The sequence below is a fragment of the Daktulosphaira vitifoliae genome, unplaced genomic scaffold, assembly GCF_025091365.1.
Source record: "Daktulosphaira vitifoliae isolate Bord-2020 unplaced genomic scaffold, ASM2509136v1 Scaffold_3, whole genome shotgun sequence".
NCBI classification, from domain to species: Eukaryota; Metazoa; Arthropoda; class Insecta; order Hemiptera; family Phylloxeridae; genus Daktulosphaira; species Daktulosphaira vitifoliae.
Genome location: NW_026099574.1, coordinates 19,044,587 through 19,068,970, shown reverse-complemented (window position 1 = coordinate 19,068,970; position 24,384 = coordinate 19,044,587). Strand labels below are relative to the sequence as shown.

Below are 24,384 nucleotides of genomic sequence, written 5' to 3'. Positions count from 1 at the left end.
TCCAGCAGTAATTTATATCACTTGCAGCTATTCACTGTCATATTTGCCCTATTTGGATTACCTTTTGTTTTCAATAAAAGAAAATAAACGATTTCTACTATTAATTTAATATTTCATCTATATAACACACAAAACACACGAGTCTCATCATATGTATACAAAATGAATTTATAAAAACAATTGTACTAATACAAAATAGCAGAAAAACAGTTCTGTAAAAGTTAATTAGATATTTTTTGATATGTATTACACAGTAAGAATAATTGGAAATGAATTGAAAATATTATTAGATCTATCCGAAGTACCAATATTTCACTTATTTTTCATATCAATCTTAAACTTATTTAAAATAAATTTAAACTAAATATAAATTTTATCATATATCCGATTTCATTTTCAACTTTCCTTTTTTTATCTTTTTAAATTCCTATAAGAAAAATTCAAATAAGATTTCATTAGTTCATTTTTTTGTTAAGAAAGTGTTTTATTAATGATCCGGATACAATTTAAATATAAACTCTATCTAATGTCATCGTATTATGTCTAATATTTTGTATTGTTTTTGTATGTTACTCTTGGGGGATTTAATTGCTTAGAACATGTTTTTATTAAAATATCTCAGTGTTGTGTTCCGTACTGAATGTTTATAGTCGGTAGGATCAGTGCGAATTGAATACTCATTCTACTTAATAGTAATAAATTCAGTAACCAAATTAACAAAATATAGATGTATCGCGGGATGTAAGTGGGCCATAGGCTCTCGACCGGATCTTCTCGATAATATATATTAGAATATACTTTTGCTTGTTATTACTCGTTTTCTAATTTATGCCACTCCGTCCTTCTATTGGCCTTTACAAAGCTATTTATTATAGTTCTAATGTAAGGAAAAATGATTTTTGATCGTCTAACCGGTTTTCTTAGGCTACTGCAGTTGATCAGGAGGCATGCGTAATTTTCTGATTGTAGACACCGTTAACAACTGACAGAGTAGAAAAATTACACATCATCCACTGTCCATCTGCCACTAGTGATCTACAAATTACTAAGCAACGAATTTTCTTAAATAAAAGACATATGTATAAACTGTTACTTTCATTTTATTTTATACATATTTAAGGCATTAACTTTTCCTGTTCATAAATGACTATCAAAAAAACTCGATGTTATTCTAATTTCTTATGCATAACAAAATAAAAGTCATAAATGAACTCGAAGTTTTATGATATGAAATAAAATAATTTAATTAAAAATACAATAAAATAAATAAATGAAGATATTGAAATGAAAGTGGTAAAAGACATTTTAAATAACATTGAAGTAAAAAATAACTAATGACTGAATAATAAAAAAATTTACATCATATATTACATAAATTTTTAGAAATTAAAGCCATAGTAGACGGAATTATTTTTGATTTATTTAAACCTCAATATATCATGCTTATATATTTATGTTAATATAAATTCAAATAAACACTAATAGAAAATCAAAAAATTAAGTAAAATTTTGAAAACAAAAATAATAAATTTTAATCCTTAACAAAAAAAATTTATAACTACGGTCTTGCTCGAAAATATTATTAGTCATAAATTGAAATTGTGAAATCATATCACTATTTTTTGATTTTTGTATTATTTTTATCCATGAAAACTAATGTTCTACATGTTTTTTCAGTATAAATAGTTAAATATTTAAAATACACTAGTTTAAATAAAATTTACAGTTTAAGCGGCATCACTTATAGGCAACTTAATATACACCGTTTTTTGTTATGATTTTCAATAAATAGACCACTAGATAGTAGTAGTATTATTATCTGTACCTTAAAATTAGACGTAAAATGTTATTCTTTGATTTCTCGTATTTCTTATTACTATAAGTTTGAATTGTCTAACTAATAATATATCTAGTATTAACCTACTACTTGTGAGAGGCACATACTTCTTGATAGATGAATTTTATGTTAAGCGCTACTTTCCTAACAAGTTCAAATATTTTAGACTAATCCTTTGATCACAACATATCATATTCAATTTGTATTTTTTCTGTTTTGAATATTTTGAAAGTTTTTAATGTGGAGACTTTACTATTAAACCCAATTTCAATTTAAATGGTTTTTCGTCACAAATTTAAAATAAATTACTAATAGATCAGTTATATAAATCCTTTTATAATATTGTATCAATATTATTTTAATTAGATCTTTTTCGATTAATATATCTAAAAATAAAAATTAACGCGCATGTAATTTTAGTAATTCACAGCTTTATTCCAATAATAACAAAAAACATATATCAGCTGTAATTTTAGTGACATTATATCTAATTATTTATGTTTTTGATATCGGTTGGATAAATAATTTAAAAAATAATTATAAAAATTAAAACTTTTCCTTTATAACGTTTGTCTAAATAATAATCGAAAACTTCAGAGCATAATAAATAAAAGCACTGCATAAAAATTCGTCCCAGAAAACTCCCATCCTTTAAGGCGCCTAATTACAACTTATAATATATAGATAAATGTATTTATTATTATATTAAAAAATACTGGCCATCTATGAAAAATTATCTTGAGAAAAAAAGTAAAATGACAAAATTCAGAAAATTATTAACATATCTCAAACAAGTTCAACCTAATAAACATATTAAGTTTAAAGTTATAAATTAGGTTTGTTAAAAAAAAATGTTTTCATATACTTCAAAATACTTCTAATGTTTACGTCAATCAAAAAAATTGTAATATTTAAACACTATAATAGTAGCTGAAAATAAGTCTATATTAGATTTTCATAAATAAGTTTAGAACTTTTATGTAATTGTATAACTAAAAATTAAAAATATATAGTATTTAAAATACATATATAACTATAAACTATTAAATATATTTAAAATTTTAGAATTAAAAAAAAATATTCAATTAATTTTAATTTTTTCGTGTCTGTTTTTTCTGAGCTATTACAGCACAAGAAAAAATCGAATTTATTTGGAGACCATACACTTAAAAATGGAAAAATTTTCGCCCATTTACGGCCAACCATCCAAAAAATAATAATTTTTAAAGTTGGTAAATTTTGACATTAATCACAACTCTTTGAAAAATAAATTATTTAAAACTGAGTTTTTATAAATACTTTTGGTATTGCCCTTTTATTAGATATTTTTTTGTGGAAATATTACTCTTTAACTGCCACAGGTTGGATTTTAACTTAACTTTTAAAAAAGTTATGAAAATACTCGGAGCTTCAAACATATATTAAATTAAAGCTTATGTTACATATATTAAGAGTAAAAAGATTTATTCTGATACCTTTATCTTCAATGTACAAAGGACACCTGAAGTTAAATAAAAAGTATTATTTTAATTTGAGAAAACACCGTTTTTTATGTTGTTATATTTTTTTTAATTATTCATGCTTATTTTAGGTCAAACAATATAATCAAATACATTGGGAGAAGTAAGTACCCCATTTAACTTCCCCTTCTTTTAACAAAAATAACAATAATATTAATTACATTAGTTTTAGTTATAAATATTTTCAACAAAATTTTTTTTAAAATTAAACTCGCAGTTTTATTGTAAGTTATGTCGTCAATTATAAATAATAATTTAACTAATTTAATTAGTCAACTATAAAAAAAACTTATATTATTTTAATATATTTCACACATTCTTATTTTCACTTTGAACAAAAGTTCCGAGAAATTTTTTTGAAATATGTCTGACTTTTATCTGACATATTTCAGACATTAAAAAAATATATATATATCAAATAAAAAGAACATATTTTAGGATTTCATAAAATTTTTTTTCCTGGTTAATACAATTTTAAAAACGTTATAGTATCTTAAAGAAAAGAAATATATATATTTGACGCAGTCGAGTCTATAATTTTAAATGGATTTCATCTTTTTAAAAAGATTGGGTGAAATTTTTTCATATTTTGGCCATGATAACTTTAACTTATTATTTATTTTGATATTTTGACAAGTCATATGATACGACAAAAATCCAATAGATCTATATTCACTTATATTATTATTATTATTATTATTATATATATATATAAATAAATGTATCTGCCCGGTAGGTGCACAATATTAACTGATCAGACACAAAAAAAAAAAAAATACATAGTAAAATAACTTACTAATTTCTTCTCTATTTTTCATTTATACTAAAAAAAAGTATTTATATATTTAAATATATATTTTGATTTTACTTTTAAATTGCATTCAAAATATCTATATTATATTTAATAAACTCAATAGAAATATTATGAAACTAAAACTTATTTTTTGATAATGTACAAGATCTTTAAGAATGTGGATTTTCATGGTAGTGAACATATTAAATGTTTACATACGTTATTTTACAAAATTAGTTTAGAAACAAGAAAGTGTAAATTAAAGATTCCCTTTAAATGATGACCGACAAATGCTCTGTAGTGTAAAATATTTGTGAATTTTTATTTATACATACTACAGTTAACAATAGCATAAAAATCATTTGCTGTATTAACAATTTTTCTTACTTTTAATTTGAAATATTTTTAAATAGAAATATTTAGGACTATTTATTTTAAAAATATTATTTTGATAAAGTTATATTCTAATATTAGGTGTACTATAGTATTATTGTTTAGTGATATAATTATTTATTCAAAATTTAAATGTATGAAAGATGAGTTATCGAATATCATCTAACACCGAATTCTTCGAATAGTTCATTTAAAATGATTTTTCAGTTTGAATATAATATTAAGTTTAGAGAATTATCTAAATCATTTTATAATTTAAACGGTCTGAGTTATGTACATACTCATAAAAGTATATTAAACTAAAAGTCAAAAAGATCTACGATTTCGCAATTCTACTAAAAATTTTAATACCTATTGAATATACTATTATAAAATTAATTTAATTATTGATAAAATTTGAAAATAATTACTTGCCATATATTGTTTTAACATTTTAGACAATATTGAATTTTCATTTTACCATTACGTAGCAATTTATCTCAGCAGGTTTTAACATTTTTAATAACTTTTGATCTAGCGAAAATCTATATTTTTTTAATAGTTTTTAGTTTTGGATTATGCAATCAGGATATTATTTGTCTGTAATAATAAATCATAAAATAAAATATAATAACATTAAAAATAAAAATTATATTAAAAATATTATAAATAAAATGAAATAATTTTAGTTATTATTCGAAAAAACGAAGAAATAGCCGTTTTTTAGCTCTTTTCTAGCAAAAAACTTTGTTGATAACAAATTTAGGATAAGTACTTATTAAGTTTCAAACACTTTAATACATAAGTAACGAAAAATATTCGATAGATCAAAAATTATTAAAGATGTCAAAACTTAGTGGAACATCTGAATGTCATTATAAATTTATTTTGGAAATAAGAACACTAAAGGAATAATGGTAGTGTCTAGAATAATTTAAGAGTTTTGTTCAATATTTTGGAAAAATATAATAGTTATCTAATATTATGCCTCATTATAAAATTATTCTAATAAGTGTGATTTTTATGTTTCTTAAAATTTTAAGGATATATTGCAAAAATTATGTTTAACAAATTAAAAAAAAAAATTTTATTTTATTAAATTTATATTTAACTAAATTATGCAAATGAATAAATAGTAATCATAAATATCATAAAATATAATAGTAAACAGAACTGTAATAAAAATTTTCATCTTTAAAAAATGTATTAAACGTAGTATGTACCAAAAATAAATATGAAGGAACTTTTACTGCAGTTATATCAATTAGGTTTTTTCACGGTGCATGAACAGTTACTAAATATTTTAGAAGCTGATCATTATAATTTTTCAAAATAAATTGCACTTCTTCTTACATTAAAACGTATTGTGTCGCATAAAAATATATTTACTATTAATACTCAGAAAATAAAAAATATTTTTGTATAAAAATTTATGTTTAATATTTGTATTTTTGTTATAATTAAAACTAAAATATTAAGATATATAAACATCTTAAATTATGTAAATAATATTCTTAAATTTATTTATAATTTTTTCAAGTTATTCTATTTCAGAAATTAATATCTAAAACTACTAATGAAAACAGTTATCGGTAGTTATACACTTCAAATATAACTTCAAATTTGTTTTAATCACAAAAATCCTCAATTTTTGGTTATTATTTTTTTTGAAATCATTTTAACAATGTCTATTTTATATCCAAAAATGAGTTGATTAAATTTGTACACTTCTAATTCATATTAGAGTTCTACTTTAGTATTCAAAGTATTAGTATTATATTTAGTATTAAAGCTATGAATTTCACATTAGTTTTTCATTATAAAAAATTTTACAAGGTTGATAACAATTTAAAATAATTACTTTTTAAGTAACAAGTATTGTATGCATAAAATGGGAGAAAAACATAAAATTATATCACTTTTTTCTTTTTAGATACAAATTGTGAAATACATGATTTTAACATTATTTAATAAGACAATAATTGTTTTCAAAAATATTATAACGAAATAATAATTTGATCAAAAATTATAAGTATTGTGAAATAGATTTAAATCACGCTGATTATTGGATTTCTATTCAATAAAAATGCATAAACAAGAAAATAACATCTATAGAAAAATATTGTATCCTTAATTTAATTTTAGCACACCACTTTACGATTAGGCCAATACAATTTTAAATGAAGAATCTGACCTTTTTTAAAAATAACAATTTGTTATACCATTGAAACGAAAACTTTTATTGTTTGATAATTGCTTATAAATATTTAATTAAATCACATGAAGTGCTAAATTTTGAATTTTTAAAGTACTATAATTGATGGTTTCCATATTCGATAGGAACTAGGAAGAGTATAGCATATTGCACATAAGAGGTAATTTTAACACGGTCAAAGGCATTTGTAGGTGAACAATCATAAGCCGGAACGTAGATATAAGCAATCGACACCAACAGGTATTCTTCAAACAACACATTGTTAGTTGTTGGTTAGGTACATCAGTCCACAATCATGAGTAGTTTTTCAGTCATTATTTATCTTACATTTTTGGTCTTTTGTTGTGGTTCTTGTTTTTCCTGGTCTTCAACAGTACAGACAACAGAATCAAACACAGCCCTGACTTCAGCTGAAGGACCAAGTTTAGCAGATATTTACAAAATTATTGATTCGTATGATTTATCTAATCTTATAAATAGTTATGGGAATCCAGAAAATGAAACTGCTACATTTGAAGGTAAGAATAAGAAATTAAATACTCGTTTATAGGAATATATATAAACATACATGGGGTTCAAAGGGTCCTTTTTGAAATTCATATTTCTTTTATTGAAAATAAGTGTTTTTAGAAGGGTATTTAGCAAAACAATTTCAACATTAATAATATTAGTTATAAAATAAAATAAAAATTCATGGCCCCTCCGAGGAAAATTTTCTTAATACGTGACTGGATGATAATATTTTACGTAAAACCTATACATAAAATGTAATTTAATAGGAAGAAAGAAAAAACCTAAACCTGGAAAAATGATGATGATGATGGGTGCAACAGCAGCTATGAGTATGATGATGATGAAAGCTGGTGCTATAATAAAATTGTTCATCATCCATTCGTTTCTTGCCAAGAAATTGGTTGTCATTATAGCAGCTTACTTACTTTTGTGTAAGATGATGGAAATGAAACAAACTAAACCCCAAAAAAGTACCATTAAATGGATAGCATCACCACCTTCACATGATGAGCCCCCAATGCATATGATGCATCATCCAGTTCAAGAACCATCTTATGAGCCCCATCAAGAGCAACAAGCTCCACAGCCAGCAGATCAGTATGGTCCTCCTCAACTATCAGATCAATATGGTCCTCCACAACAATTTATGCCATCTGGAATGAGTGACTATGGGGCCAGTAGCAGTGGTGGTGGCGGAGACTTGCAAGGACATTACTCTCATATAAGCCCAGTAACATATAGACCAGGTATCAATCGTAATCAGCAAGACAAAAAAAATATTGGTCGCAGACGCAAATGATATAAACAAATTACTTAAAAGGTATTAATTTGTTAAAACTCTTATTTATAAAAAAGGTAAGAGCAATTATTAAACATAATGATCTTAAAACTATATCATAAATAAGATCTTGTAATTTATTTATTTATTTTATATAACTAAGATTTGAGGCTGTTAATATGTTATTCAAACATATTTATGTATTTATTTTGATAATATTCAAAGTTAAAAATAAAATTTCCTACAAAAAAAAAAAAAAAAAGAGTTATTCTTTAACATATTGAAACTTTATCAGTAGTCAAAAAATTTTTAATAAAATTCAATATCAGTTTAAGCTTAGGTACTCAGCTATATAAAAGTAATAATAAATTATTATTATTAAGGCTTTACAATTTAAAAATGCATTCATATCTATAAAAATACAGAATTTTATTTTATTTTAATAATTTCAACAAAACATTTATAGTATCATAAAATGTGTGACACAGTATTTTAATTTCAATCCACATAGTAGATACTTAACATTAAATTTTTTTTCTATTTAATGATTTTTGTTTTCTTCTTAAACATTAAAAATAAATTTATAAAATAATTTGTATTTCACGAGCCATGTACTTTGTAAAGTATGTGAAGCTTTACAAAAATTTAGTTAATACTTAATCTCAACTTACGCAAACATATTAGTTTAATATAAGTATAAGATAACGAGAGAAAGCATAAACTATTTGTCTACTTTATTTCAAAGTCAAAATAAAGTACTACTTAATTAAATTATCTTAACTATTCAAAATAAATAAATAACGTGGCGATAATAAATTAACAGAGTGCTGGACACCGGATGCACGTGTGCATGCTGACTTGGCATCGAGGCACATTGTAGTAGGACTTGAATTGATCATATGATATTTTGTGCAATGTTACCTGAAAACAAAAAAAAACATAATTGCTTTTAATGAGCTCTATTAACTGTAAAAAATAATGTTCTGGAACGCAGAGCTATTTGATCTTTAATTTGCGTTAGTTATCACTAATTTACCTTTTGGTACCATAATTTTATAGTTCTCTATGTAGTTAATGTTATTAATGTAAAATTATAATTGTTATTATTAATATCACACAGTTATTAAATAGCACTTTTTAGTAATATACGAATTTTATATTAATTTATTTTCTAACAAACTTTAGATAATTTAAATAAATGTGATAAGTTTTTTAAGCTTAATAGTAAACGTTATCGGGTTATCGGGTACATTATTCGGAATAATGAATGAAAATTATGTTAGTAGTATAAATATGCATTTTTATCAAGCATAATAAAAATTTTATCTCTAAGAATTTTTATTGGCACTAGTATTAATTGTTCAGTGTAATAATTTTTCTATATTAAATTCTTAAAAGTTAAAAAATATATTTACTTTTCAAATTATAAAATGAATATTTTAAAATACATTACTTTGAAAATAATGGATACAATTTCTAAGGTATAATGGTATTTAAATGCCTTATATTACAATAAATTAAAACTATAAACTTACTTGTTTATTGAGCTTGTCCACCGTATGCGAGATTATGGGCAGTTTCTAATGATGAACGTCCCCATCCAGAGCTGTATGAGTCACCGTGAGATTCGTGATGAGGGTGAGCAACAACTTCATAGGTAACGTGTTTTTGTTGACTGAACAATTTTTTCAGGCCAAGAAGAGTAGCCAACAAGAAGGCAAGTTTACTGACTAATAAAGCTTTACCGACGAGGAGAGCAAGGGCTTTGAATGCGAAAATCTTCAACATACCCAATTTCATCATGATAAGACCCATCATTTGTCCCATGTTCTTATTTTTACCACGACCTATAAACAGAGAAAAGGTCATTTGTTATTAATGTATCTTGAATATCAATAATTTAACATAAAATTAGTAGTTGTTCTCAGATCACTTAAGATGAAGTGCATTGACCTATTTACATATGAACTATTTACTATAGGAATAAAATAATTTTCTGCGTCAAAATTGCTTCAATATTTTAAAATAATAAAAATAAAAACAATGTAATATAATATTACAATAAAATAATAATATATATCATAATACACTGAAAAAAATTTAGCTGTTTTTAAATGATCCAGAAAAAAAAAGTTTACACATTTTTTACCATATAACTTTTTTACTATATAATTTAATAAAAATTGAATTGGCTGCTAAAAATAAGATAAATTAAAAAAATGGAAAAAAAATATTACTAAGAAAATAGACGACATTTTCGTAACATTATTTTACATTGATACAATTTCTGTGGAGTTTCAAATCACTAATATTAATTATAAAATCACTACTCCTTCGGTGTGTGCTCAACAATAGTTTTTCTATTGTTATCGATTGAATTTCAAACGTAACAGTTTGGAATGCATTGATGGAGAGTACATCGTGACAATAACCTAGTTATATTGTTACAAGTCTTATATACCTAAAACTGTGATGTGTATGTGTGAAATGATAATAATTGACAGGAGAGAACTGACATGAATGCGATGGACATCTGTTACCTTCACATATAAACTAGAATTTGGAATTGTGGTATTTGTTATTATGAGAATGCCTTCACACTATTGTATGCGAGTATATGAGCATTCAAATCTAATTTGAACTACTTTAATCACTTTTATCCAAAATTTACAAAAAAGCTATTTAATAGTTAAAGTAGTTCAATTAATATAAATTTCATTTTGTAACCTAGTTTCCAAAATGAGTAACTGTGAAAAGCTTACAAAACTTTTTAAAAAAATTGAGTATTTTTTTTTTTTTAATGCAAACTTTACAAGAACAAATTAAATTTTGTTTTTGATTTATCTTACAATTTAATTACGCTTATATTATCATTAATAAAGATTTAAAATTTGTATTTCTAAGACTAAAATGTTAGGCATAAATTTTCAAAAATAACTTTGTGTAATTTATTGCTTTTCATTAAACGTTTTAAGAAAAAATCATAGTTGTTTGTTAACTTTAATAGTTGCACAAATTTATTTTAAATCAAAGTAAACTATTATTTTTTTATTAGGATATGTAGCTTTAAATATGAGTAAGTCACTTACCGGTTTCTGTTTCGCCAGTTTTTATGGATAAACCAAAGTTGAGGGTACTGTCTTGGTCAGCTGTTGAGACAACGAAATCGGCTTCAGGCATTATTTTAACTTTTAGAGACCTAGACTTAACGAATCTCGTAAGTTTATCAGCCATAATTTCACTAAAAACCGATTCGTCTGATAAACTACGACCAGAGTCTAATTGTACAATTTCAACGGTTTGTTCTTCTTCAACTTGAGCGTTGTCTTTTTTGGCGATTTCGATGGTTTCACCATATTCAACACTGTTTTTCTTCATGAGTTTATTCATGTAAGTTACCAATTTCAGCATAACACATCCTGATACATCCTTTGCGGCACATTTATTGTTAAGCTTTTGAATGAGCTCACCTTCACGGATTACAAATGGCTTTAACACGTCGTTGCTATCGTTAGCTACCGGCGAACCGCACGATAATTTAGCCACACACATCACTAGAGCAAACACTGTGAATTTATTCATTTTTAATGATTTTATTTTATTAAAATTAAAATTGCGAGAAGTAAACGAACGATCGAAGAACTTCACTGTGCGTGTTTTTCGTCGAGTTACCGATAAAATGAACTTATCGAGGAAACCGAGCTCACTTATATGCTATTTCGCGACAAACCGGTCTTTCACTTCACCTGAGTTCGCATCTCCCCCAATTCCCTTTCTTTTGGGCTGTCTTTGTTCTCACCATATAGAATATATGTAAACTATATATATATATTCTAGCATATACAGAAATAATAATAGTAATAATAATCCGAATTTTTGAGTTGGGCAGTAGAACTGTCCACGACGTGCGTGACCTTGTTACAACACTACGGGAAATGTATCCGGTTGATGGATGTAATTACTCACTAGAAAATGGCATTCCAATACATTAATGTTATACTTAAGACATCTGGGTGAACAAGTTGATCTATATAGCAGACCACTTAAGGGATCTAGTTTGTACTTCTATAGAATATGCAATTAAAACGGTCATCGACACCTTGTCGAGTAATTCATTTCGACATCAAATTTAACCTATCAATTTTTTTTAAAATCTACAACCTTTAGAATATTAATGTTTAAAAGCTTAAGAATAGGCTTTAGCTATTTCTTTATAAAGTTCTTAGTATTAAACATGTTATATACGGTTTTATACAATTTTGTATACATTCAAAATTGAATCATTACGATACATTATCATTTAAAAGTATGTAAATATCTGAACTTAATGTGCTTATTTTATTTATTAACAGTAACAATCTTGCTACAGTATTTTTATGTTTACATTTTACATTGATAATTGGTTAGTATTTAAATAGTATGAAAATTATTATATTAATAATTAGCAGTTTTCATTTGATTATCTTGAAGTAAAATAAAAATATATCATAGTAGTTGGTAAGTTCTCATCGCTGTACATTGAAAAAGTTCACAATTTTCAGCGCCTTTAGTTACGAAAATAATTTTCAACTCATTATTTACTGAACTATATATGTACAAATTACTTTACATGGTATAACCCATTGTTATTTTTTTCTTCTCACAAAAATTGAAATTAAATACATATTAAAAAAAAAAAAATTTCACTTTTCTCTCATATTTTCAAAATAAAATACATGGGAATTTAAATTAATTTAATACAAATTTAAAGCAAAGATAATCTGTACTTTTAATCATAATTTATTTTTAAATATCTTATCATACATTTTAGTCGACAAATAAACATAACTTATGATAAATATGTTTTTAAACTAGTAAATGGTTTTTTGAATAAAATCGCATTTATCAAAATATTTACAAACCCATATGCGTCATAGGATGATCAATTTTTGTGAGGGGGTCTAATGTTAATTTTTTTCCTCCAAAAAATAACGTCTATATAACAATGCATATAATGTTGTTAAATTTTTGGAAAGAGTTAAATTTTTAGCCGCCTATGTACTATCCTTAAATATAATGCGATTCTAGTTTTATCAATATAAATTGATAAATATCTAACCGTTTTTGTTTTTACCTATAAACAAGGTTGGATAATAATATTGTGAAACCCGATATCCAAAATTTAAATAGGGTCCCTATATTATATGCCTCATTTAAACTTAAACTTGTAAACATGTTTTAATGAAAAAGTCTGAATTCTTAAGGCTTTTACTCTCTTCGTCTTTTCATAGTGTGTTATTATATAAAAATACTGAAAACTGGAAAAGTGATTTTTATATAATAATCATAATGGTAATTTTTTTTAGTTGATTTATAACTTCATAAAATATATCATCCACTATTTAAATTTTAGAAATTATCCTCAAAGTATTTAAAATAGTTTTATTCAATACATTCAATAGCATTCATGTAAAATGAATGCTTGATAAAACTTTTGTTCGTATTTGGTAAGCTCTATGTTCACTTTCAACACTTAATGTACCAATTATAAACATAGTTGGTAGTTGAAAATATAGTCTGTTTTTAGTTTTATTTAAAGGATAAAAAAATACATATTTTTAGTTTAGAAAAATTTTAAGTAATTATTAACAACATATATTTTTTTTAATTATAATAATTATTTAGGGTTTTCTTTTATTACAGTATGACTCTAAACTCGGAATACAATAAATTAAAAACATACATACTCATTAGGCGTAGAAATAAGTTATCAAATAAATAGCTACGTCATGAGTAATACCACTTTTCAACAAGTAAATAAATATTACAACGCTTATACTTAATGTACATGATGTGTACTTAAATAATAATAAGCTAGCGGTAGCAACTATAAATCATGAGCACGATCTCATAAAATATGTTTGAAGAAGTAATGAAGCGAATAATCAAAACATTCACTATTATTCTAACATGTGTTTGACAAATTGTTATTCATATAGAATAATATTAATGCTCTACACACTGCCTATAATGAAATGCAATTCAAATAGTCTTGTTTAGTATTATATATATGTATATGTAATACTCTATGCCGACCATACTAATTTATTGTATATAATTTTAAGACATTAAAGACATAATGAATAAATTCATACATTTTAGTGATTAACGTCAATAATAATATAATTTACAGACTAAAACCAGAGTCATTAATTAAGAAAATAAAATAAAATCTATTAAATTATCTGCAAAATTAAGAAGTCATAAATAATAGTATTTATAGTTTAAAGTTAAAATGGTTGTAAACAATTTTTGCGGTGCGTAAACCAAAATCGTTGAGTTCACTATAATTCATAATTTTTAATAATAAAAAAAAAATATGTCCCACAAAAGCGATGAAATGTTTGATTGTACGAATCTTAATGGCATAGTTAATCAATCACTTTGTAATCATTTTAAATACATTACAAAGACACAAAGAAGCATGTGACACTATGATGTTATAATCAAAATAAATAAAATAGCTTACTTTAAATAACAATTATAGCAATTATTTTAATCTAAAATTAGTTATTATGAAATTAAATAATTGTTCATAGTTTAGTTAAAATATTTAACATAAATGAAAGTTAACAATATTTTTCAATATTTTTTCCAGTCTATAACTAACACATAAATAACTATTTCATTAAGTATTATTTTAGTTTATTGTGTCTTAAACTATTTTATAATATGATTATATTTTTCACAAAAGTAATTATACTCTAAAAATTTTATATATCATTACAATTCATCTAATCCTAAGTCCAAGGGAATATAACTTTAGTTTAATATTTTAATGCAATGAAAAGTCAAAATTCAACATTTGTTTATTATAGAAGAGGAAAGTGAGATGGCTACCTTGAGATAGTACAAACATCGAGCTCTGTTCTGTACTGACATTATATTTATGATATTATGAGAAAATATTTAATAAAAACATGTCATCTATAGTAGTGTAGTGACTTGAGGTAAATGAAAGAAAACAGTGAATTAATTGGTCAAAACACGAAGGAGGCCTACATCTAAGTGAAAGTTTTGTTTTTATATTAAATTCCTAACTGCGTATATTGTTAGAAATGTTAAAATATATATTTTTATTAAATTTTGAATACTGGACTCACGCTATCATATAAAAACGACAGTGATGCCGAAGGCTCTACACTGAACGTTAAAATTTATGATTGCGGATTCCGAAAACTATACAATATAGATAAGCTGTAAAAGAAAACAAGAACAGTATCTCTGCAGTGTTCCTTTCAGCTTGTGCATCGTGAGAGACCTGCATGTAGTTTATTTCTATTCGTTTGCAATTGGCACACATTTGGCGGTATATATCACAATTCTAATGCCTACACACGACTTTATAATCATTTTACCTACCGTGTCTGTATTGGGTTAATAATTTGCATACGTATTCGTTTCATAGTCAATATCGGATGTTTGTGCATCGATTTCCGGCTAATGACGTTCTTTTGTCTGAGAGGTACTCTTATTTAAACAGAAAATGACAATGACAGCTAACTCGATCAATACCACTTGAACCACTTGATCTTTTGTACATAAGTATCATATATACATTAAAGTTAATGTTCCTTTAAACAAATTGGGTTAAGCTAACAGTCCAAATAAAATTAGAATCCGTGGCATATCTGATCTTTCTATATTATATATCTTTCTATATTAACATTAACAGGTACTATAGATCATATAATATTAGAGGTGGCCCATTGAATACATTTTTAGCTACTCGTATTATATTCTTAAGCTAGTGCGTTCTATTTAAATCGACATACATAAAATCATTTAGTTAGTAGCTAAAATGCTTACCAACAATTTCACTCGAATCGTATGTTATTAAAATAATTATCAAAACTCGCGATTTTAATTAAAAACCTTATAAATTAGTATATGAAGATGCTATTAGTCTTCCAACCATATTATTGAGGTATAGTCGGTACAACTAATCATTTTTCCAGGTTTAAAGAGAATAGTTAGAATTTTTAGTCACTGGCTTGATAACTGTTTTAAAGTTCATGAAAATAGGAGTAAAATAACCGTACTGAATACCTGAGAACGTGTGATTCAGAATGAAATTATGCGTAAAATATAACAAACAACATACACTATTAGAAAACTATCATTTATACTAACTATTGAAATAAGAGTTAAGTTTGAATTAAAAAAAATACAACCTTTAAAAAATTTATTGAAATAGTTAATAATATTATAATTCTAATAGCAAAGGGTTTTAAGCAATTATCATATATGGTAAAAAGTGAAAAATGGTATAACAATTTAGTTAAATAAAAATATTACCTAGCATAATAAGTCACTAAAATCTTACATATACGACTATTATTTTCAACTATGACATTAAATAACATAGTTAATTCAACAGTAAAAAATTTCGATATTTTTTACTTTTGTATATACTAACACAAATTAGTTAGAATATGAAAAGTATAATATCAAAATACATTTTAGTACATAATTGAATATAGTTTACTGCTGTTTGGTTTGATGTTTATACTTTCATTAAAAATGTAAATAGTCGTATTAAAGTCTTTAGACGACCTTCTAGACTAGTTCACAAGTGAATTTCTGAGCAACGTTAAACATTCATCTGGTAAATAACCGGAAGTGTAAATACTTATGTTTTAAAATACTATTGTTTACCCTACGTATTTGATGATAGATTACAATTTATTTAAGAGAAAAACGTATACAATTAAATAAAGATCCCATGACACATTTCACGTGACTTTCACACATAAATACAAATAAAGAACACTTTTATTTTCTACATGAGTATCACTGTAAAATTCCCGTTGCGAAATTTTATTGAGAAAAAATAATTTTAATTGCTTAATATGTATAAAATTATCAAATCGTATTAACCAAATAGTATTAAAAATGATTATTTAAAATAAACAGGATAATTGATTTCTTTTTATTTATTAAGTAGGAGAAACTGGAACACATTTGAATGAGAGATAGATTTGAATTGTTGTAGTTATAAATTAACTTCACGTAAAATAAACATATCAAATATTGGGTAAAACATGACCAACCTTCTGTATTTTGCGTGAATTTAATTTATTGTCATAACTGACTTTATATAATAAAGATAATTCATATTATTCAATTTTTGTATAGATGTTATGATTTATATAAAAAAAAATGATCATAATTACTATTCTAATTTTATCCATTTGATTTGTTTTAAATTCATAAGATGGGCACAAAAATCACTTTTGAATAAATGAAATTATTTTACTGGAGCACGTATATAGTTATGTATTAAATTTGTCAAGAAATTAATTGTTAAGTTAAACAGAAAATAAGTATCTTACATTTTTTTAAAAATTAATTAAAACAATTATTCTATTTGTAAGGGTTACAGTATATAAAATCCCAACGATAATGCATCACGATGTTTAATTCTAAAAGAGTTTCAGTTTACTTAAACTAGAAAGTAGTCAAAACGCTATAACCCGACTTTCTGTTTTGTCGGCGATTCCTCAAAAGATGTATTTTAAAACAGGAATATTTACACAGTAAAATAATAATTATATTTGTATTATATTTTTTTTAAAACAACTTAGTCACATAATTTTTTATTAAAATATAACATTTTTAGAATTATTCTTCATTTAAATTTGCAACATAATTGAATTTTGATGATTATGATTACTATAAGGTACATATTTAACCAACATATTAACAAAAAATTAATATATAAATAGAAAAATAGGTAACGCGGTTTGTAAACAAATATTTGTAAGGAATTTTAACCAATATGACCATTTTTCAAATAAATTTCGTTAATTTTTTATATTTAGATTTACTATTTTGCATACAGAAAATTTTCACAACTTATTCTATTGCAAATTTATGATTATACGATAATAAAATTTAATTATTCATTTATTCCAACATTTCTTTTTAGAAAATGTGAATAATTTTCTGAAGTTCGTCTAATTTTAAAATAATTTATTTGATTTTATATTAATGATGCACATGGTACTGGAAAAAATTGTATGTTATAGTATCCTTAACTGGTCATCTGATTATAATGTTTTTGTAAACATCTTGAATATTGCAGTATTAAAAGTCACAGCTTATGCATCCGGTTTGGAAAGCTATAATTATATATTTTTTTATCAATTTTACATTAGTAGGATATTGATTACATTTACTTCAATGCTTAATATAAAATAATAAATATATTTTCATTTTGGTCACGTTAGTCGTGTGCCTGCAGCATCTATTGAAAGTAGCTTTTCTTTAATAGTCCCGAGGCCGTCAATTGTGCAGATTAGTCGAATACATATTTTTAATAATACTATCTTAAATTATCTTCAAAAGACGATCCAAAGCGTTTTGTGCTACTTTTTACTTATTTTTCTCCGCAGTTTCGTGTCATTTCTAGTTCCCACCACCTCCACACTGCGAGTGTTCTACTCGTAGAAAATACCTAAGCTATTACATCCCAAATACAGATCTGTGTTTTTAAAGAAGAAATTTAATTTCACGACAGATCATGACAATATGTTAACTGTCATCCGCCTACGATACTAATGTATTATCATGTGCACATTTATAATTCGAAAATCATTTTTTTTCAATACATAATAATCTATTTCACGTTCTAAAATTCAAATGAAATGATTTTTTACAGACAATATAATATCTCAAACGTTTACTATCTCATCATTTTCTGACAACGACACACTCGTTCAGTACAAAATATAAACAGTTATAAGCATATAAATTTTTTTAAAAGGTTAATAAGGTTTTTATCAAGTTATCTTTTATTGGAGTTTTCTCACATTTCACGTGTTTTGTAAAATCCTTAAAATTATAGATTATAAAAGTTTTTAATTTATACCCGTGATTTGAACAATTTTCGTCCACTTGATTCATCCACAAAAATAACTACATATAAATGTATATTTTTAAAAATTACACTTCCATTAAATCTCCTATTTGAAGTAATTCAAGTTGTTTCAGATTGAAATATGACTTAAGAGGTTAGAAATAATATATTTAAGCGAAAAAAGTATTTAATGTCACTACTTAATTGAACATTTATAAGATTTCAATTCATTCAATAAATTAGCATAATTTGCATTTGATCAACCTACATGTAAATCATCAATCTATTGTGTTTATTAATTGCCTTCGAACTTACTCATCCGTTTCAAATTATTGCTCATGTAGATATTTATGATTTCTATAACTGAATACTATGTTATTAACGACGTAATAAAATTCAAAAGTATTGATTCCATTATTTATTATAATTTGCATGTAACTGTACAATAGAATCAAGTGAAAGGAGTTTTTCACTTTTTCTTGTGACTTTAAACTCTAAATTTATTTACCAAATATTGTAAAATAATAATAACATTTTAAAAATCTACAATTATGTTCTAATAATAGATTAATAATATTTCAAGTACATAATATCACGAATTAACAATTTTTTATATACATTTTAATTAATTCAACAGTATGTTTTTGTTGTCAAAGTATACAATTTATATTACTCAAAAAACATGCAATAATAAATAACTATATATATGTGTAATATTGTTTACAAAAATGTATTACCTTAAAACAATGTACTGACCGAGATGATTGTTCCTATTGATCACTGCGAAATATGGAACTGATTATATAAAGTTAATAAGTTTGCTATTGCACATAGCATTATATTGTTGTATGTCCACTGGAAAACTATTAACTACTGTGGAGTTTTCCAGTGATTATTGGAAAACTCGTATATTATAAAAAAAATTATTGAGTAAAATCTAACTATAATTCTATTCATTCGATGATTGTAATAACAATTCGTTTTAATGGTAAATGATTATTATAAAATACGGATCGTGTACGTTCCTATTCTTGTAAAAAATAATGTACATTTTAAACTGTTTAAAATAATACTTAATATTTCAATGAGAAACTTGTATTCTTCTATGACAATGGTAATAGTTCTTCCATCTAACTCTTATTCTTTAAGATTCCTCGAATAAAAATCTTATAGTACTGTAACTATTGGTTAATTATTACGCAGATGTATAATATTTATATTAATTTGTAGTCAAATTAAATTTCAAATTAATTTCATAATATAACAGACATATCATTTTGTTTGAGAAAAGGAATCTCACATTAAACCGCAAGTGTGGTTAAATTGATTATATGTTTCTTCAAGACGTAGTCTTGATAGTACTCTTAACTTTTAATACTTTAAAAAAAAAAAAAAAAAAACGTTTATAAAACAACTAACACTCTAAATAATGAAAATTATACATATGAGATAGTTACCTGAATAAAATAGGTCAATACTAATGAAAAAATTATTATTTTTAACAAATTAATTCGTTTCGACTACTAAATGTCAAGTTTTTCTAACTGAAAATGTGTAAAGGGTAATATAACTTTTACCACAATACTCATAAAAAAAGTAGGCTATTAATAATTTTACTTTTGGAGACTTCAACATTTTTACGAAGTTAAATATTTTATACTGAATAAGTTTTCTTAAAATGAGCTAATTATTTGGGTTCTTTAGTTATAGTTAGAGTAAGTGATTTTTTTCTAAAAGTTAGTTCGTCAATTTTAAAAACTTTTTAAGAGAGCAAAAATAAATTTACAATCTTAACGGTGTCTTATGAAATCGACATTTTCGAAGTACAAAAAAAAAAATTAACCAACTAAAATTTAATCGTAGTTTTTGACACAAAATAAATATAAAAATTTCATAAATATGATGCAAAATGTCATATCCTCATTTTGTGACACGTCACATTTTGGATATAAGCCCAAAAAAAAGTCTTATTTTTTACTTATGTAACTAAATACTAATTTTTGTTTACAAGTAAATTTTCAAACTTGTGATTGTGTTCGTCAGCTAAAAATACTGTAGAAAATTTTGTTTCATATGTAGATAAGTATTGTTCATTATATATTCACAATATATATTGAGGTCTTAACCGAAAACACCACCCACCTATTAATTTTTATGTACTTAATTGTTGAAAACTTTCGAATTTTCATTAAATGCAATACTTTATTACAAACGTGGGCGCTTCTCTTAAAAAATGAAAAATAAAATTCACGTTATTTACTCTTGGCCTCAAACTATATACTATAACAATTATTTATTATCATGTACCTACTAAGGCTTTCATTGGACAATGTCCAAAACATGATATCATCGGACGGTAAATAAGATTTGTTTGATATTTGGCGTAATAAACGCATGTACAACACGGAAAGAATAAATACCATTTTTTTTTACAATTTTTAACGGGGGCGATAACTTAATGGAATGTAGGTCAAGAGATGTTTTGAAGTGCAGGGCCGAGTCTAACTTGAGCGTTTATCACCTATGACCTGAACATACTAGATGACCTGAATATGGAAGGCGGTCTGTATGGCGCCCAGTACATGCTGTGAGTTGACCAATTATTATTATGTTTACACCGGACACTTTTGCCTTCGGCGAAAACCAATCATCAGCGTTCTTCACGCATAGTTCTATATAAAAACACAAGTTCAAGTAAAGACCCAAATGCGAAAAATAATAATTGTGTGGAACAAGTCGCCGTACAAAAAGAAAATTACTTGTCGTCTGATAACAATAAATAGTTCGACATTACTCGTGAAAAATAACTTCGACGTACATAAAACGCGTAATACCGTTTATTAAGGACAATATTACATTTTGTTATCATTAGTCAAAAATATGAATTTTTCGTCGTATTCTTATTAAACATTCTGTAAGTGAAAACGGAAATTTCTCCATGTCAAAATTAAATTACCATCTATGCATTAAAAAAAAAAAGTGTAATTCTCTCTCCAGTGTATGCAAAGTATTATCAACTGGTTTTATAAAGATAAAAAATGCTTCTGTAAGATTGCCGGACATAAAATGTAAAAAGTAATTCATACGTTTTATGAACCATACGACACATGTGTCATGCATTATTTTAGTTTAAACGTGTAACGTATACATTTAGGAACGTAAAAGTTTATCCACATTGACCTAACTGCACCAACGAGAAAATCTATGTAACAGTTTACTTTATACACAACTTAAATTAAACTCGTTTACAGTACGTGTTCTGCCAGTTACAAGTATAGGTAAATTAAAATACTAGGTTCGATTAAAACAATATTCTCTCTATTTGGAACTTGAAATACATTATAGTTAGTGAAAATATATTTTAAAATATTATAAAAAGTACATTCACTTAACATGATGATACCGTTATTACATTTGTTTAATCATATCTTTTATTTGTCTATGGTAAACATTAAATGATTATTTTTTCAATTATCAAATTGAATCATCGACATAAGAAGTATATTTATGGTATTGTCTTTATTTTTATTTAATGTGCATATCCTCAGACTTCCCAGAGGAAAATAGATGTGACACATTACTTTCCCATATACTATATTATATGATTATGTATTAACAATTAATTGCTTAAAGTACATCGTAAGAGGTATTCCTAATATTCATAATAGATCTTTAAATACAATTACTCAGCTAATAAAGCTATTATAGAGAACAATTTTGTGATAATCTTTTGCGTTCAACGTATTCCTAACTTGATATTGTTAAAAGACGCTTTCAGTTTTGACGATATTTGTTATGTCAATATGGTTAAAATAATCATATTGAACTTATTGCGCTGAACTTGTGCTGGGCTTATTGAACTCTTGCAACTCCGAAGTTTTTTAAGGTTATTATGTCTTTCAGTATACTTACAATACTTATATTCTTAAGATAAATGTAATGCATAATAATCCTTTAAATTACAGATATATTTAAAATATTAATTTAAAACTAAAAAATATTACAAATATTTTATAAGTACATACTCAACAAAAAACATAGTTATTTGTTTAAAGATGATGATAGTAAAATTAATCATAAATTATGTATATGCAATTTTTTAGTATTGTTTTGTGGGATTTTGAGCCAATTATTTTTAATAGTTTTTAGTTTTAAATGATAGCCGCAAATGATCAATTCTTTTATTATAATATAATCATTTTATAATATTTGTATTATTTTATCATTGTACAATAATCATTTTAACACAATTGTCATTTCTTATAGCAGTTTAACAAGCTATTAATCAGTATATTTGATAATGGAAACAAAAATTACATGGATACACAAATCGTTAATAACATAATATTATTTCTTTTTAAATAAACAACCATCTTACATTTTCCTAAATTAACTGGTTAATGATGCAAAGTATGTCTATTTCCGATGAAGTACGCTGTGTTATTAACAAAGAATATGAAATATTTATCAACGAATTTCCAAGTAATGTGAACGTATATAAGCTAATAAACGAGAAGACTACAAAGCCTCATTTAAAAACAAAAAAATCCCTAAACACGAAAATGAAAAAAGAATTTGATACTCGAGTCTTACATTATGCCACAAATTCTACAAGTAAAAGTATAAAAGTACCAAAATCAAAAAAACTTTAAGCTGCCCATTATTTATCAGAATTTGAAATATATCATTTACCTACATTATTTATCTCAATGCCTCGTTTTCCATCATCTTAAAATTAATAAAATACAATATATATCATTTTTTTAACTGAAAATTTGTTTACTTTCATTTATTTTAATGAGAAAATATATAATTTGTACAATCTAAAGTACAATAGATATATGTATTAATATAATGCAAAATATGTTAAAAAAATTTTTAAACTCAAAAATAAACCAGATATTATTAATTGAATATAAATATGTAACAAAATTTTGTTATATTTTTAATGTTTTGACACATTTTGCTACAGGGCACAGGGATTATACTCTATATTGACCGAAATGAAGTAATGAGAAAAAGAATTGCTCTAAATATAGGTTGGTAGATTTTATACTAAATCAAGCCAACACAACAGTATTCTGCTTTTTAAAGTAAAACAAAATCTACACATGAATATTTAATATTCTCAAACTGTATATAAAATATCAAATATCCCAACTGACTCTATATTTGAATCTTCAAATTTGAATCTAAATTGTTAATTAGGTATAAAGTTTTGTTGGCAATTAATATTTTACTTTTATTAAAACACCCAAATGCAATAAAACTATGAAAACTGTCAATAAATTTGTTTAAGAAAAAAGTGAAAATCACCCTAATAAAAATTTAGAATTGCTTGAAAAATTCTCTGTACAATGAATTAAAAATTTTTCAAACTAATGTTATAAACATTTAAGTTTTTTTTGGAGAGAAGGAATTGCTTAGATAGTGAAAATTTTAATTTCTGTTGCAAT

General features: G+C 24.7%; 2 protein-coding genes across 2 annotated transcripts; one reads left to right on the top strand and one right to left on the bottom strand.

Moving 5' to 3' along the window:
* The first annotated feature begins 6,882 nt into the window (after positions 1 to 6,882).
* On the top strand, positions 6,883 to 8,274 carry LOC126901443 (uncharacterized). The gene is made up of 2 exons (XM_050677880.1): positions 6,883 to 7,255; positions 7,517 to 8,274. Exons 1-2 carry the CDS (start codon positions 7,033 to 7,035, stop codon positions 8,047 to 8,049), a joined length of 756 nt encoding a protein of 251 aa, XP_050533837.1. The 5' UTR covers positions 6,883 to 7,032; the 3' UTR covers positions 8,050 to 8,274.
* A 164-nt stretch (positions 8,275 to 8,438) lies between these two features.
* On the bottom strand, positions 8,439 to 11,720 carry LOC126901441 (uncharacterized). The gene is made up of 3 exons (XM_050677878.1): positions 11,118 to 11,720; positions 9,564 to 9,875; positions 8,439 to 8,949 (listed from the first exon to the last, which is right to left on the bottom strand). The coding sequence occupies exons 1-2, from the start codon at positions 11,608 to 11,610 to the stop codon at positions 9,568 to 9,570; spliced, it is 801 nt and encodes a 266-aa protein (XP_050533835.1). The 5' UTR covers positions 11,611 to 11,720; the 3' UTR covers positions 8,439 to 8,949; positions 9,564 to 9,567.
* Between the last annotated feature and the right edge of the window lie 12,664 nt (positions 11,721 to 24,384).